At 42.6% G+C, this 15,445-nt stretch overlaps 2 protein-coding genes across 3 annotated transcripts in view; one reads left to right on the forward strand and one right to left on the reverse strand.

The window, feature by feature from the left end:
• Positions 1–9,882, reverse strand: part of LOC133614158 (pannexin-1-like) — a 34,741-nt gene extending 24,859 nt beyond the window's left edge. The window contains exons 1-3 of one of the 2 annotated variants that reach the window (XM_061971968.2): positions 9,236–9,882; positions 4,766–4,965; positions 1,963–2,078 (exon numbers count right to left, since the gene is read on the reverse strand). In XM_061971968.2, the coding sequence (XP_061827952.1) occupies positions 1,963–2,078; positions 4,766–4,946 (297 nt within the window). In that variant the 5' untranslated portion in view covers positions 4,947–4,965; positions 9,236–9,882. The remainder of the gene's footprint in view (positions 1–1,962; positions 2,079–4,765; positions 4,966–9,235) is intronic. The other variant, XM_061971969.2, reaches the window with a different exon arrangement.
• Positions 9,883–10,130: 248 nt separating this feature from the next.
• LOC133614337 (remodeling and spacing factor 1-like) overlaps positions 10,131–15,445 on the forward strand; it is a 42,458-nt gene continuing 37,143 nt past the window's right edge. Inside the window, exon 1 of the mRNA XM_061972203.1 lies at positions 10,131–10,352. Within this exon, the coding sequence (XP_061828187.1) occupies positions 10,199–10,352 (154 nt within the window). The 5' untranslated portion in view covers positions 10,131–10,198. The remainder of the gene's footprint in view (positions 10,353–15,445) is intronic.

The raw sequence follows: 15,445 nt of genomic DNA on the forward strand, positions 1-15,445 counted from the left end.
TGTGCTGAGTTCCTTTGACTTTCCCATTGTCGCGTTTGTAACCCAGACTAATGACTGAATCACATGAGCCCTATTTAAATGGGCTGTCAATCATAATCACTCACATGAAGTTAAGAGGACATGCCATTAACCTAATTTGATTGTAACTTTTCTACATCACCAAAATTGATCATGTATGTTGCTGTATGTATACTTTTGACCCAGCACATTTGCTCACATTTTCTGTAGAGCCATAATAAATTCATAAAAGAACCAAACTTCATGAATGTTTTTTGTGACAAACAAGTATGTGCTCCAATCACTACATCACAATTATTGGAAACTCAAGACCAGCCATGACATTAGGTCCTTCACAAGTGTATGTAAACTTTTGACCACGACGGTATATACATACATACTGTATGTATGTATATATATATATATATATGTATATATATATATATATATATATATATATATATATATATATATATATATATATATATATATATATATATATATATATCATACTTGCCAACCCTCCCGGATTTTCCGGGAGACTCCCGAAATTCAGCGCCTCTCCCGAAAACCTCCCGGGACAAATTTTCTGCCGAAAATCTCCCGAAATTCAGGCGGAGCTGGAGGCCACGCCCCCTCCAGCTCCATGCGGACCTGAGTGACGTGTTGACAGCCTGTTCTCACGTCCGCTTTCCCACCATATAAACAGCTAATGTTCGAGGGCGAGTTCTTGGTTTCTTATGTGGGTTTATTGTTAGGCAGTTTCATTAACGTCCTCCCAGCGCGGTAACAACACACAACAACAGCAGTCAAGTTTTCGTCCCCCGTAAAGCAGTTCGTCTGCCGTAAACAGCAATGTTGTGACACTTTTAAACAATACAATACTGCCATCTACTGTACATGCATATGTGACCCACCCATAATGTGTCACATTTTTGTGTTGATTTATTTATTTTATTTTGTGGTTTGAATTCGTTTTTGGAGCTGTCATTATAGATTTATCAGTATTCACATTGGTCAGTAGGGGGCAGTAGGGCGTTTCTTCCCAATTGAATGCTATCACCTGCAGACCGGAAGTGTCTTGTCATTCTGATGAGCGCGAGCAGTCTGTGAACAATTGAAACGTCCTGTGTGCTTTTTCCTCCTGTATAACAGGTTAGTTTTGGTGAATCAACTCACTGAATAATATCCATGTGATCTTTATAAGTTTAAGTACACATTCTGATGGTGGAGCCTAACTCTAAAGTGTTTGTGAGTTGTAGTTTGTGAATGAATCCAGTGCACAGCTGCAGTAATCGATACAAAAAGGCGACGTGAGTGCGCAATGTTTATATAGGAACTTCTGATCCTAATTCAGACTCCCAAATTAGAGCTCCCGTTTTCTTATTGATTTTATAAGCAATAAGAAATGTGTGTGTTCTGAAATAGTGACAGAGAATAGAACAAGGATGGACAATTCAACCCTTAACTCAACAATGAGTAGATGAGTGTTATGTGTGTGTAAATTTGTAAATAAATGAACACTGAAATTCAAGTATTTCTTTTATTTATTTATATATATATATATATATATATATATATATATATATATATATATATATATATATATATATATATATATAGCTAGAATTCACTGAAAGTCAAGTATTTCTTATATATATATATATATATATATACATATATCTTAACCACGCCCCCAACCACGCCCCCGCCCCACCCCCGACCACTCCTCCCACCCCCTCCCGAAATCGGAGGTCTCAAGGTTGGCAAGTATGATATATATATATATGCGATGTGGTGGCGACTTGTCCAGGGTGTACCCCGCCTTCCGCCCGAATGCAGCTGAGATAGGCTCCAGCACCCCCCGCGACCCCAAAAAAGGGACAAGCTGTAGAAAATGGATGGATGGATATATATGTATATACACACACACAAAGTATTTATAATGTATGTATGCGTGTTTACCTTGTGCAGCCACAGGGGGAGAGTGTGCGTGTGCACAGAGGCCCAGCAGTACGAGTCCACGTAAGCCGCCTGTCGCCAGGAGAAGTTTGTGGGCGCAAAGCAGCTGATCTGAGCGCCTGAAACAAGGTGACAAAAAAACACTCAAGTTCCTCAAAGATCTTTTTTTCTTTACAAGTGCCGGTGTTAGGGGAATATTTTCCCTCCTTTGGGCAAAAGGGAACGCCTAAAAAGATACTAGCTCTGGCCTTGGTTTTGCTCGAAAAAAATCAACACAATGATCTTACCTTGTTTTTTTATCTTTAGGCACACACACATATTATCCCTTCTAGTTTTAATGGTGCTAGGATGTACCAGGTAAGGAGAGTATGAGTGGACAAGAATGTGTGCCAAGTTAACTTTCAGTTTCGATCTCCGCCAAAGCAAAGCAGCAAGATGGACAAAACCATATGCGGCGAGCAATAATTTTTTTTGAGAATGCTCCGGACTTTAGACGCAGGGCTGGGCCGATAAAGCGATATCAATATATATCGCGATAGACACATCATCAATATCAATAAAAAATGCGCTCAATAAAACGTTCGATATATGTATATATATTTTTTTTTTGCCTGGAAGAAACATGGTTGGTTGCATGAACATAGGCACTCGCGGTCTGGTAACTTAGCAAAACAGGAAGTGGTCACTGAGCAGTGGGAGGGACACGCTAAACAGCCAATCGTGTAACAATATCTACTGTCAAGTTTTGTTGCGCCATCTTGCTGTTGATTCTCTGCATGGAGTGGAAAGAGAAAGTACAAATGAGTGTTGCAAAGAAATTGTAGATAAAACAGGAAAAGTCACCTCGACAATATGGTAGTTTTTTGGATTTTTCTAACGGACCGCAGTTTTCGGATGTATGGCAACAACAGGGAGAAACTAAAGTTCAGGAGTGTATAAATAAAATAAATACGATTTAACAAATGTGCTACTTTAAATAATAATTTGGTCCAATAACATTTAATAACATTTAATAACACTCCTCAGCCTTCCCGGTAAGGTCTATTCAGGTGTACTGGAGAGGAGGCTACGCCGGATAGTCGAACCTCGGATTCAGGAGGAACAGTGTGGTTTTCGTCCTGGTCGTGGAACTGTGGACCAGCTCTATACTCTCGGCAGGGTCCTTGAGGGTGCATGGGAGTTTGCCCAACCAGTCTACATGTGCTTTGTGGACTTGGAGAAGGCATTCGACCGTGTCCCTCGGGAAGTCCTGTGGGGAGTGCTCAGAGAGTATGGGGTATCGGACTGTCTGATTGTGGCAGTCCGCTCCCTGTATGATCAGTGCCAGAGCTTGGTCCGCATTGCCGGTAGTAAGTCGGACACGTTTCCAGTGAGGGTTGGACTCCGCCAAGGCTGCCCTTTGTCACCCATTCTGTTCATAACCTTTATGGACAGAATTTCTAGGCGCAGTCAAGGCGTTGAGGGGATCTGGTTTGGTGGCTGCAGGATTAGGTCTCTGCTTTTTGCAGATGATGTGGTCCTGATGGCTTCATCTGGCCAGGATCTTCAGCTCTCACTGGATCGGTTCGCAGCTGAGTGTGAAGCGACTGGGATGAGAATCAGCACCACCAAGTCCGAGTCCATGGTTCTCGCCCGGAAAAGGGTGGAGTGCCATCTCCGGGTTGGGGAGGAGATCTTGCCCCAAGTGGAGGAGTTCAAGTACCTCGGAGTCTTGTTCACGAGTGAGGGAAGAGTGAATCGTGAGATCGACAGGCGGATCGGTGCGGCGTCTTCAGTAATGCGGACGCTGTATCGGTCCGTTGTGGTGAAGAAGGAGCTGAGCCGGAAGGCAAAGCTCTCAATTTACCGGTCGATCTACGTTCCCATCCTCACCTATGGTCATGAGCTTTGGGTTATGACCGAAAGGACAAGATCACGGGTACAAGCGGCCGAAATGAGTTTCCCCCGCCGGGTGGCGGGGCTCTCCCTTAGAGATAGGGTGAGAAGCTCTGTCATCCGGGGGGAGCTCACAGTAAAGCCGCTGCTCCTCCACATCGAGAGGAGCCAGATGAGGTGGTTCGGGCATCTGGTCAGGATGCCACCCAAACGCCTCCCTAGGAAGGTGTTTAGGGCACGTCCGACCGGTAGGAGGCCGCGAGGAAGACCCAGGACACGTTGGGAAGACTATGTCTCCCGGCTGGCCTGGGAACGCCTCGGGGTCCCACAGGAAGAGCTGGACGAAGTGGCTGGGGAGAGGGAAGTCTGGGCTTCCCTGCTTAGGCTGCTGCCCCCGCGACCCGACCTCGGATAAGCGGAAGAAGATGGATGGATGGATGGAACATTTAAATAATATTTCCTGCATAACATAAATTAATTTCCATAATTTAATACAAATAACAGACCTGCAGAAAATAGTTCTTCTCAGGTTTCTCTGTTTACATTTTCACACTTTGCGCTATTTTGTTACATTTTATTAAGCATTTCTTACATATTTCTTATTTTTAATTATAACTGGTGATTGTTAAGTGTTCAATGTGTTTTCCCTTTTTTCTTTCCTTTCTGCCCTGAGGAAGGTTACATTTGAAATAAAAATGTTAACATGTAATACATTTTTCTCCTGGTGCATATTTAATTTACATTGGTCATAAAAAAATATCAATAGTTATCGATCTATATAAAAAAAACTGATATAGTGATGAATTCCTTTGTTTAGAATAAATTGTTCAACTTCAAATCTCGTATTTATTCAGAGAGCTTTTAGAATAAAATAATCTGGGAGGACTCTTCCCTGTAAAAGGGTTAGGGTCCCAATGCAGGAGATGCTCACCGACTGAGACTTCCTGAGCAAAGGCCAGCGAGATGAGGAGGAGGGGAAGGCCCACCGCCACGCACGTCACCATCTTGTCCACCGCCAGCTCGGTGCGGACGTTGCGGTATCGAGCCTGGCTGGGATCCTTCAGGAGGAAGTCGCTGAAGACGTACTCGGTGGCCACGTGGGCGATGGCCATGTTGTCGCTTCAAGTTCACCTGCAGAGGCGCAGAGAGAAAGACACTGTTTTAGGTATACCAAAACACATTTGACGAGCATGTTTGACGCTGCAAGATATGACACCGACCTACAAAAGGAGGCTTGCTCAATTTGTCTCATGACTTGAGGTTTGACTGGTACACAGGAACCATCACATGAAGTATTGTGTGCGTGTTTTTCTTTTAAAACTGTGTTAAAAACATCATGCAGCATATCACTTCCCTAAATTCTTGCATATCTACTTCAATGTAACAATCAGTGCCGATTATTGCTTTGAATTAATCCCATTTATGCATACAAAACCACAAAAAATATTGTTTATATACTCACTCAGAGTATGTATTATCTCCTTGCATTCAAAAAATAAATGAGCACATAATCAATCAATCAATCAATCAATGTTTATTTATATAGCCCTAAATCACAAGTGTCTCAAAGGGCTGCACAAGCCACAACGACATCCTCGGTACAAAGCCCACATAAGGGCAAGGAAAAACTCACCCCAGTGGGACGTCGATGTGAATGACTATGAGAAACCTTGGAGAGGACCGCATATGTCGGTAACCCCCCCCTCTAGGGGAGACCGAAAGCAATGGATGTCGAGTGGGTCTGACATAATATTGTGAGAGTCCAGTCCATAGTGGATCTAACATAAGAGTAAGAGTCCAGTCCATAGTGGATCTAACATAATAGTGAGAGTCCAGTCCATAGTGGATCTAACATAAGAGTAAGAGTCCAGTCCATAGTGGGGCCAGCAGGACACCATCCCGAGCGGAGACGGGTCAGCAGCGCAGAGATGTTCCCAGCCGATGCACAGGCGAGCGGTCCACCCCGGGTCCCGACTCTGGACAGCCAGCATTTCATCCATGGCCACCGGACCTGTGCCCCCACCCCTCCACAAGGAAAAGGGGAGCAGAGGAGAGAAGAAAAGAAATGGCAGATCAACTGGTCTAACAGGGGGGCTATTTAAAGGCTAGAGTATACAAATGAGTTTTAAGATGGGACTTAAATGCTTCTACTGAGGTAGCATCTCTAATTGTTACCGGGAGGGCATTCCATAGTACTGGAGCCCCAATAGAAAACGCTCTATAGCCCGCAGACTTTTTTTGGGCTCTGGGAATCACTAATAAGCCGGAGTTCTTTGAACGCAGATTTCTTGCCGGGACATATGGTACAATGCAATCGACAAGATAGGACGGAGCTAGACCGTGTAGTATTTTATACGTAAGTAGTAAGACCTTAAAGTCACATCTTAAGTGCACATGAAGCCAGTGCAGGTGAGCCAGTATAGGTATATATATATGTATATATGTATATAAAGGTATATACAGTATAGGCGTAATATGATCAAACTTTCTTGTTCTTGTCAAAAGTCTAGCAGCCACATTTTGTACCAACTGTAATCTTTTAATGCTAGACATAGGGAGACCCGAAAATAATACGTTACAGTAGTCGAGACGAGACGTAACGAACGCATGAATAATGATCTCAGCGTCGCTAGTGGATAAAATAGAACGAATTTTAGCGATATTACGGAGATGAAAGAAGGCCGTTTTAGTAACACTCTTAATGTGTGACTCAAAGGAGAGAGTTGGGTCGAAAATAATACCCAGATTCTTTACTGATTCGCCTTGTGTAATTGTTTGCTTGTCAAATGTTAAGGTGGTATTATTAAATAAATGTCAGTGTTTAGCAGGACCGATAATCAGCATTTCCGTTTTCTTGGCGTTGAGTTGCAAGAAGTTAGCGGACATCCATTGTTTAATTTCATTAAGACACGCCTCCAGCTGACTACAATCCGGCGTGTTGGTCAGCTTTAGGGGCATGTAGAGTTGGCTGTCATCAGCATAACAATGAAAGCTAACACCGTATTTGCGTATGATGTCGCCTAGCGGCAGCATGTACCATATTTTCCGCACCATAAGGCGCCCTGGGTTAAAAGCCGCGCCTTCAATGAACGGCATATTTCAAAACTTTGTCCACCTATAAGCCGCCCGGTGTTGTAAGCCGCATCTAACTGCGCTAAAGGAATGTCAAAAAAAGTCAGATAGGTCAGTCAAACTTTAATAATATATTAAAAACCAGCGTTCTAACAACTCTGTTCACTCCCAAAATGTACGCAAATGTGCAATCACAAACATACGTATATCAACATGGACGGAGCTGCGTGAAAAAAGCCACCCGGCCTCTTCGCGTAAACTTAAACTTACCTTAACCACTCGCTCATCTTTTCTTCATCCATCCCTTCGAGTTAGCTTTTATGATGACGCCGGCTGGAAAGGTCTCTTTTGGCAAGGTCTTCCTTTTGAACATCACCATGGGTGGAAGTTTCTGGCCATTAGCATGGCAAGCTAGAACCACAGTGAAGGATGACTTCTCATTCCCTGTGGTGCGAATATTCACCGTACGTGCTCCCGTTGTATCCACAGTGCGGTTCACAGGAATATCAGTTGCTGTGAAATAGTAATCCGTGTGCGGATGGAGAGATTGCGTCTTTTCATGAACCGGATCCCTGACGCTTAGTAGGAGCCATTTTGTGGTCTTTACAGATGTAAACACACAAAGGAAATGAAACGTACGGTATATCCGCGCGCTTTTTCTTCTTCTACGCGGGCGGGTGGTTGCTTACAGTAGAAGAAGAAGCGCTTCCTGTTCTATGGGGGCGGGTGCTTACCTTGGCGGTTGCTTGCGTAGAAGAAGAAGCGCTTCCTGTTCTACCGGGAAAAAAGATGGCGGCTGTTTACCGAAGTTGCGAGATCGAAACTTTATGAAAATGAATCGTAATATTAATCCATATATAAAGCGCACCGGGTTAAAAGCCGCACTGTCAGCTTTTGAGTAAATTTGTGGTTTTTAGGTGCGGCTAATAGTGCGGAAAATACGGTAAATACTAAAGAGTGCAGGGCCAAGAACCGAACCCTGAGGAACTCCGCACGTTACCTTAACATAGTCCGAGGTCACATTATTATGGGAGACACATTGCATCCTGTCATTAAGATAAGAGTTAAACCACGACAAAGCTAAGTCTGACATACCAATACGTGTTTTGATACGCTCTAATAAAATATTATGATGGACGGTATCGAAAGCAGCGCTAAGATCAAGAAGCAGCAACATAGATGACGCATCAGAATCCATCGTTAGCAGTAGATCATTAGTCATTTTTGCGAGGGCTGTCTCCGTAGAGTGATTTGCCCTGAAACCGGATTGAAAAGGTTCACAGAGATTGTTAGACACCAAGTGTTCATTTAGCTGCTGTGCGACAATTTTTTCGAGGATTTTCGAAATAAAGGGAAGGTGGGACACCGGCCGGTAGTTTACCATGAGGTCAGGATCGAGGTTAGGTCTTTTGAGCAGAGGATGAATAACCGCTTTCTTGAATGCTAGGGGAACAGTGCCAGAGGAAAGTGATAAGTTTATAATATTTAGCACTGATGGACCTAATAATACAAAAAGCTCCTTGATAAGTTTCCCAGGAAATGGGTCAAGTAAACATCCATCCATGCATCCATTTTCTACCGCTTATTCCCTTCAGGGTCGCGGGGGGCGCTGGAGCCTATCTCAGCTACAATCGGGCGGAAGGCGGGGTACACCCTGGACAAGTCGCCACCTCATCGCAGGGCTCACGTAAACATGTTGTTTGTTTTATCCCACTTACACGCCGTAATAGTTCCTCTTACATAATGTAATTAAGAGGAGTAGGGCAGTGACACAAATACTTTACACCCCTTAATTATCATGTACGTGTCAGTTTATTTAGTCAACATGCTTCCAGTGTTATGAAAGCAGCTGGCTGTCGCCATGTTTTCCCAAATCAATGGCTTATAAAGAGTATAACAGCTTATAGAATGAAGACGAATAGAGCAGGCATGAATGAGCATGTTTCTGGTATGCTGGGCTCCATAATGTGCAGCTGTCTTGTTGCAGGTTAAAAATAAAATCGGGACCAAAACAAAGTACACGCGTATTTGAGTACCAACAGACATATACAATATAAATACAATATATAGAATTAAGGTGACGTCACTTTGTTTAATTAGCAACGACCATGACGTCACTTTGTTTAATTAGCAACGACCAATGACAAAACCACACAATGTTTAGTATTATTTATAATTATTATACATAAATTGTACTAATATTATCATTGTGTTTCAACCGGATCTTGTGTAAGTTTGTTTCACTTTCACCTAAAATCAGGATGATTGATTACAATAAAAACGAAGCTTATAATGTCGACAAAAGCGGGATTAAAACATTTGACCTTACCTTGGTTTTTTTTTTACGAGCTGTTTTTTTTCATCCTGGCATGACTCAATTCGAGCAAGTCTCTCGTCTACGACGTGTCTTAAGTTAAATTATGAGGCCGAGCAGACATTCAACTGGTGGAACAAAAGAGAACTTTCATACAGAATCAACTTCCGGTAGCGACCCAAACGACTTCCGGTGTTCTTTACGGCGATGCCTCCAAGGACCACATGTTCCGGCTCGGATTTCTCACAATGCTGCCTTCACGGCACACGTTGATGCTTTTTTTTTTTTTTTTTTTTTTGTCACCGTGGTAGTTTGATTTATTTAGTGCACGTATGATGAACATGATGAATTTGTTTATTATAAATAAAATATGCGTATGGTGAGGCAGCCCAGTGGGGGCGCTACAGTACAGAGGGCGGCCAGATCAAGGCAAAACAAGTAAGATTTATAACGCATACATAATATTAGACGCTTCCTTGCAAAAAAAATACAAAGTAGCACATTTTAGCTTTGTAAAGCCTCGCCTGTACACCTATTTTTTTTTTTTTAACGTTTTAAGTTTGTCTATTGAAACCAAAACCATGTTGTTCTGCTGCTGTTGTTCCATCGCGATAAATTCAAGTTGAGTCTCGTCAAGTCGTCATCACGAACCGGAAATACTGAGAGTGGATTTGGAAATAATGTAGACATACCCCACATAAACGTAACGTGGTACTTATGAACATATGTGCGCTTATCCAGTATATATTATATAAGTTATTGACGTAATAGTGGTATTCTTGTAACCTTATTTTCACGTGCCTGTAAAAAAAAAAATTGTCTTAGTGTTTTATGCTGAAATGCATACCCGGAAATAATATGCCTGCTCTCGGCGCCCCCCCCCCCTTGACAACAGCGCTGCTTCAAACTACCCCATTCATTCCTTTCACTCGCATCCCAGCAGCGGCCCTCCCCTCCCGCCTCTCTCCGCCTGGAAAGATGGCTGCTCCGGCGGTGGTGAGAAGCTCCGAGCCGGCGCTGTGCCCGAGCTTCGCGGAGGTCTGCTCGTTTCTGGAACGCTACGGAGCGGCCCTCGACCTGCCCGAGATGACTTTCCCGCAGATGGAGGGCTACCTGCGCGACAAGACGACAGGTGAGAGGCCGGTTCGTGGCGAGAGCAAAAAGAAAGTGGCGGAAAAGCTGCGACACTCGGGAGCCTGGAGGAGGAGGAGGAGGAGGAGGAGGGGGGGGGACCATCAGCACTATCACCGCGGTGATGGTGAGGCTGATGAAGATGTGTGTGTTGGCCCTGATGAAACATCATCCGCTTTCATCACGTGACAAATGTTTTGCCGCCATTTGAGAGACAAACTAACATTCTCCGCGAGTTCGCGAGCTAACACAAAGCTAGCATCATTCGCTGTGGTGGTGAGGGGGGGAGCTAATGGGCTAAAGTTAATGGAAAATGGTGTCTTGTGAAGGAGTAATGTTTTACACGACATTAAGGAGGAGCGAGGAGAGTCATGTTTGGAGTTATTGTTGTGAGGGCGAACACTAACTAACGTGATCGTGAAGGTAGCCATGATGCAGCCTGTTCGCTCAGTCTTGTCAAGGTGGACTTCCCCCCCTTTCCCCTGCTAACATGACTGCTATTAAAACACCATTGAACTTTATTTAACGTCAATGTCACGTCGCAAGTCGAACAAATGTCACCGCTAAGCGAAAGTAACCGCTTAAAAAAAACAAAAACAGCGGATGTTTTAATGTGTGGCTGTCATATGTGCGCGTGCGCAGTAAGGGCCTTTTTTTAGCCGTCGGCTAGCTCGAGTTAGCGAGATGCTGAGAGTAAAAATACAAGCTGCGTTTTTTTTTAGCGCTTAAAGATTAGAGATTCGATAACATCTGAAGATACTTAAGCTTCCACTTGAAAGCCCTCCGCGCATGATTGACCACGTAGTTACACGAATTGATTAGTTTTCAGTGGTAAGTGTGGCGTGACGACGGAACAGATTACGACACTATTTACGACAGTTGGTTTGTGTTTGCGCAGTAGACGGAGGTGGGTAGAGTAGCCAGAAATTGTACTCAAGTAAGAGTACTGTTACTTTAGAGATTTATTACTCAAGTAAAAGTAAGGAGTAGCCACCCAAATATTTACTTGAGTAAAAGTAAAAAGTATGTTGTGAAAAAACTACTCAAGTACTGAGTAACTGATGAGTAACATACACACACACACACACACACATTATATATACAGGTAAAAGCCAGTAAATTAGAATATTTAGAAAAACGTGATTTATTTCAGTAATTGCATTCAAAAGGTGTAACTTGTACATTATATTTATTCATTGCACACAGACTGATGCATTCAAATGTTTATTTCATTTCATTTTGATGATTTGAAGTGGCAACAAATGAAAATCCAAAATTCCGTGTGTCACAAAATTAGAATATTACTTAAGGCTAATACAAAAAAGGGGATTTTTAGAAATGTTGGCCAACTGAAAAGTATGAAAATGAAAAATATGAGCATGTACAATACTCAATACTTGGTTGGAGCTCCTTTTGCCTCAATTACTGCGTTAATGCGGCGTGGCATGGAGTCGATGAGTTTCTGGCACTGCTCAGGTGTTATGAGAGCCCAGGTTGCTCTGATAGTGGCCTTCAACTCTTCTGCGTTTTTGGGTCTGGCATTCTGCATCTTCCTTTTCACAATACCCCACAGATTTTCTATGGGGCTAAGGTCAGGGGAGTTGGCGGGCCAATTTAGAACAGAAATACCATGGTCCGTAAACCAGGCACGGGTAGATTTTGCGCTGTGTGCAGGCGCCAAGTCCTGTTGGAACTTGAAATCTCCATCTCCATAGAGCAGGTCAGCAGCAGGAAGCATGAAGTGCTCTAAAACTTGCTGGCAGACGGCTGCGTTGACCCTGGATCTCAGGAAACAGAGTGGACCGACACCAGCAGATGACATGGCACCCCAAACCATCACTGATGGTGGAAACTTTACACTAGACTTCAGGCAACGTGGATCCTGTGCCTCTCCTGTCTTCCTCCAGACTCTGGGGCCTCGATTTCCAAAGGAAATGCAAAATTTGCATGGTTGGGTGATGGTAACCCTAACCCATGTCATTATGCCTCATTTGTAGCTATATTTGAGCTCATTTAGTTTAAGTTCTTTAAGTCCTCTTAATTCAATTTATATCTCATGACATACTATCTGTATGTAATATGGCTTTTCATTTTTTGCGGCTCTAGACAGATTTGTTTTTGTATTTTTGGTTCAATATGGCTCTTTCAACATTTTGGGTTGCCGACCCCTGACCTATGTGAACAAGTCATTACCTGTGGTTGTCCTTTTTAATTGACTGATTTGTCCGTGATTTGAAAGTCAGCAGTTATCCCACGTAAGAAGATGAGCAGCTGGGCGGTGTTACGTACATCGCAGCTCTCATCCAAAGCCAGCTAAAAACAGTCAAAGTTCTGTTCCGTTCTGTTCTTCAGCTGAAGCTCCAAGTTTCCGGGCGTATCAGCGCAACAAAGTCCAATAAGCACTCCTTAATAAACTCTCCGTCAGAAAACGCCTTACTTTTTCTGGCGATTTTGTGAGAAATGACGAAACTTGTCCTGACAGCTGCATATCTAGGGGAGTGAAATATGGCAAAAAGTCCTTGTTGGGTTTGCAGTTTTACCATGAACGCATCAGCTTCCCTTGCGCGCGCTTCATCAGACAGATTCCGGTATTTTTCCTCGTGCTTCGTCATGTCGTGGCGATTTCAAATTATATTCTTTAAACACAGCAACCTGTGTACCACAAATTAAGCACACTGCTTTACCTTTAATTTCTGTAAAGAAATACTTGGCCGTCCATGTCTTGTTGAAAACACAGCATTCGTCATCAACTTTTCTCTTTTTAGCGTCTCATCACTTGTCGCTGTGCACCTTCACTCACAGGTTACACCCGGACATACGTCCATAAATAACACTTTTCAAAATAAAAGCAGCACAGTTGTATTGCACTCACGACATAGATGTTTTTTAAACTTTATTTTGTAATTTGTGATTGCCGCTGTTCACATTCACTCACGCGCATACGTCCACACGGAAGTAATACAAATAACGCTTTTCAAAACAAAAGCAGCACCGTTGTATTTAGGGATGTCCCGGTCCGATATTTGGATCGGATCGGCTGCCGATATTTGCCAAAAATTGCGTATCGGCAAGGCATGGGAAAATGCCGATCCAGATCCAGTTTGAAAAAACTCCGGTCCGTGTTTTCCAACGCACCGATTTAAATAATACATTCCACTTTTCTGCTGCTCCGTAATTTCCGTTCCGCATTTTCCAGCACACCTTCAACACATCCACAGGTCTGTGAATTCTCACGCAGTTGCTTTTAGCTGCTGGCATTACACGACAGGCTCTTCTCACTCTTTCCTGTGTCTCCCTCTCACAGACAGCAGCGCACCTTCTTACACACGTCACATACTGTCACGTCAGACGTCACATACGTATACGTCCTCCCCGAGCAGAGAGGTAGCAGCATGGCTAACATTAGCTGTGATGCTAGCGCAACCGTGCGAGCAACGCTCCCTCTAAGGTGCTCGCCTGTGCAATTGCGCACTGTTTAAGCGTCCTCTGCGCATAGCAAAGCTATGCCACGCACAAAATCAAATAAAAAAATAAGCGCATAACAATTTTCGACACACGGACACGACAGAGAAAACAGTTTTCGTCATCATTGTTCAAATATTGTAACGTCTGTCGAGACGCTTATCTCCATTCGGTGCCACACGTCCACACCATCAAAATGCCGAGGCAAAAATTTCCACATCGACACCGTATGAAAAAAATTAGTGATTTTTTTAGTTGTGATTTCCTTCTCTGCATGAATGTTTAAAAGTAGCATATATTAATGCAGTATGAAGAAGAATGTTTTAATGTAGACATGCAAGCCTTGAAAGAAAATGTTGAAAATCAAGACTACATTTCCTGCAAATGGGTGCATTTCTACCCTATATTTTAACTTTAGATTTATTCTCATATCAAACTCTTTTGGCTGTCTTTTTGACACTTACATCCGGCGCCCCCCTCCACACCCTGGATTATAAATAATGTAAATAATTCAATGTGATTATCTTGTGTGATGACTGTATTATGATGATAGTATATATCTGATAGTATATATCTGTATCATGAATCAATTTAAGTGGACCCCGACTTAAACAAGTTGAAAAACTTACTGGGGTGTTACCATTTAGTGGTCAATTGTACGGAATATGTACTTCACTGTGCAACCTACTAATAAAAGTCTCAATCAATCAATCAAAACACCTAGAATCATCATACTGCTGTGATTATATGCATCAAGTGTTCATTCAAGGCTGAGGCAAAATATCGAGATAATGTATATATTGTGTATCGTGACATGGCCTTAAAATATCGCAATATTAAAAAAAGGCCATATCGCCCAGCCCTAGTTCAATGATGCCATTTCTGTTTGTCATGTATAATTTTGTCTATTTTGTGTTTATCCTTGAATAAACAGGTCAGTTTCTTGTTACCAACCATTGTGTATTATTCAAACTCCCCTAATTCAGCTGGCTAGTTGTTATCAAGAGTACTAAAACCCTTTTCAACATGATTCTGACAACTAAGTAGGCTAAATAACTTTAAACTTTAATACATGCTCGGATAGGCCAGTATCGGTCAGTATCGGTATCGGTCAGTATCGGATCGGAAATGCAAAAACAATATCGGTATCGGATCGGAAGTGCAAAAACCTGGATCGGGACATCCCTAGTTGTATTGCACACTCGACATAGATACTTTTTTAAATTTATTTTGTAATTTATGATTGGCCTCACGCGGCCGGATATGGCCCGCGGGCCGCAGAATGCCCAGGTCTGCCCTAATAAAGAAGTAAAATACAGCACTATGTCATCAGTTTCTGATTCATTAAATTGTATATCAGTGCAAAATATTGCTCATTTGTTGTGGTCTTTCTTGAACTATTTGGAAAAAAAGATATAAAAATAACTAAAAACTTGTTGAGAAATAAACAAGTGATTCAATTATAAATAAAGATTTCTACACATAGAAGTAATCATCAACTTAAAGTGCCCTCTTTGGGGATTGTGATAGAGATCCATCTGGATTCATGAACTTAATTCTAAACATTTCTTCACAAAAAAAGAAATCTTTAACATCAATATTTATGGAACATGTCCACAAAAAATCTGTCTG

This window comes from Nerophis lumbriciformis, linkage group LG17 (genome assembly GCF_033978685.3).
Source record: "Nerophis lumbriciformis linkage group LG17, RoL_Nlum_v2.1, whole genome shotgun sequence".
In the NCBI taxonomy this organism is placed as follows: Eukaryota; Metazoa; Chordata; class Actinopteri; order Syngnathiformes; family Syngnathidae; genus Nerophis; species Nerophis lumbriciformis.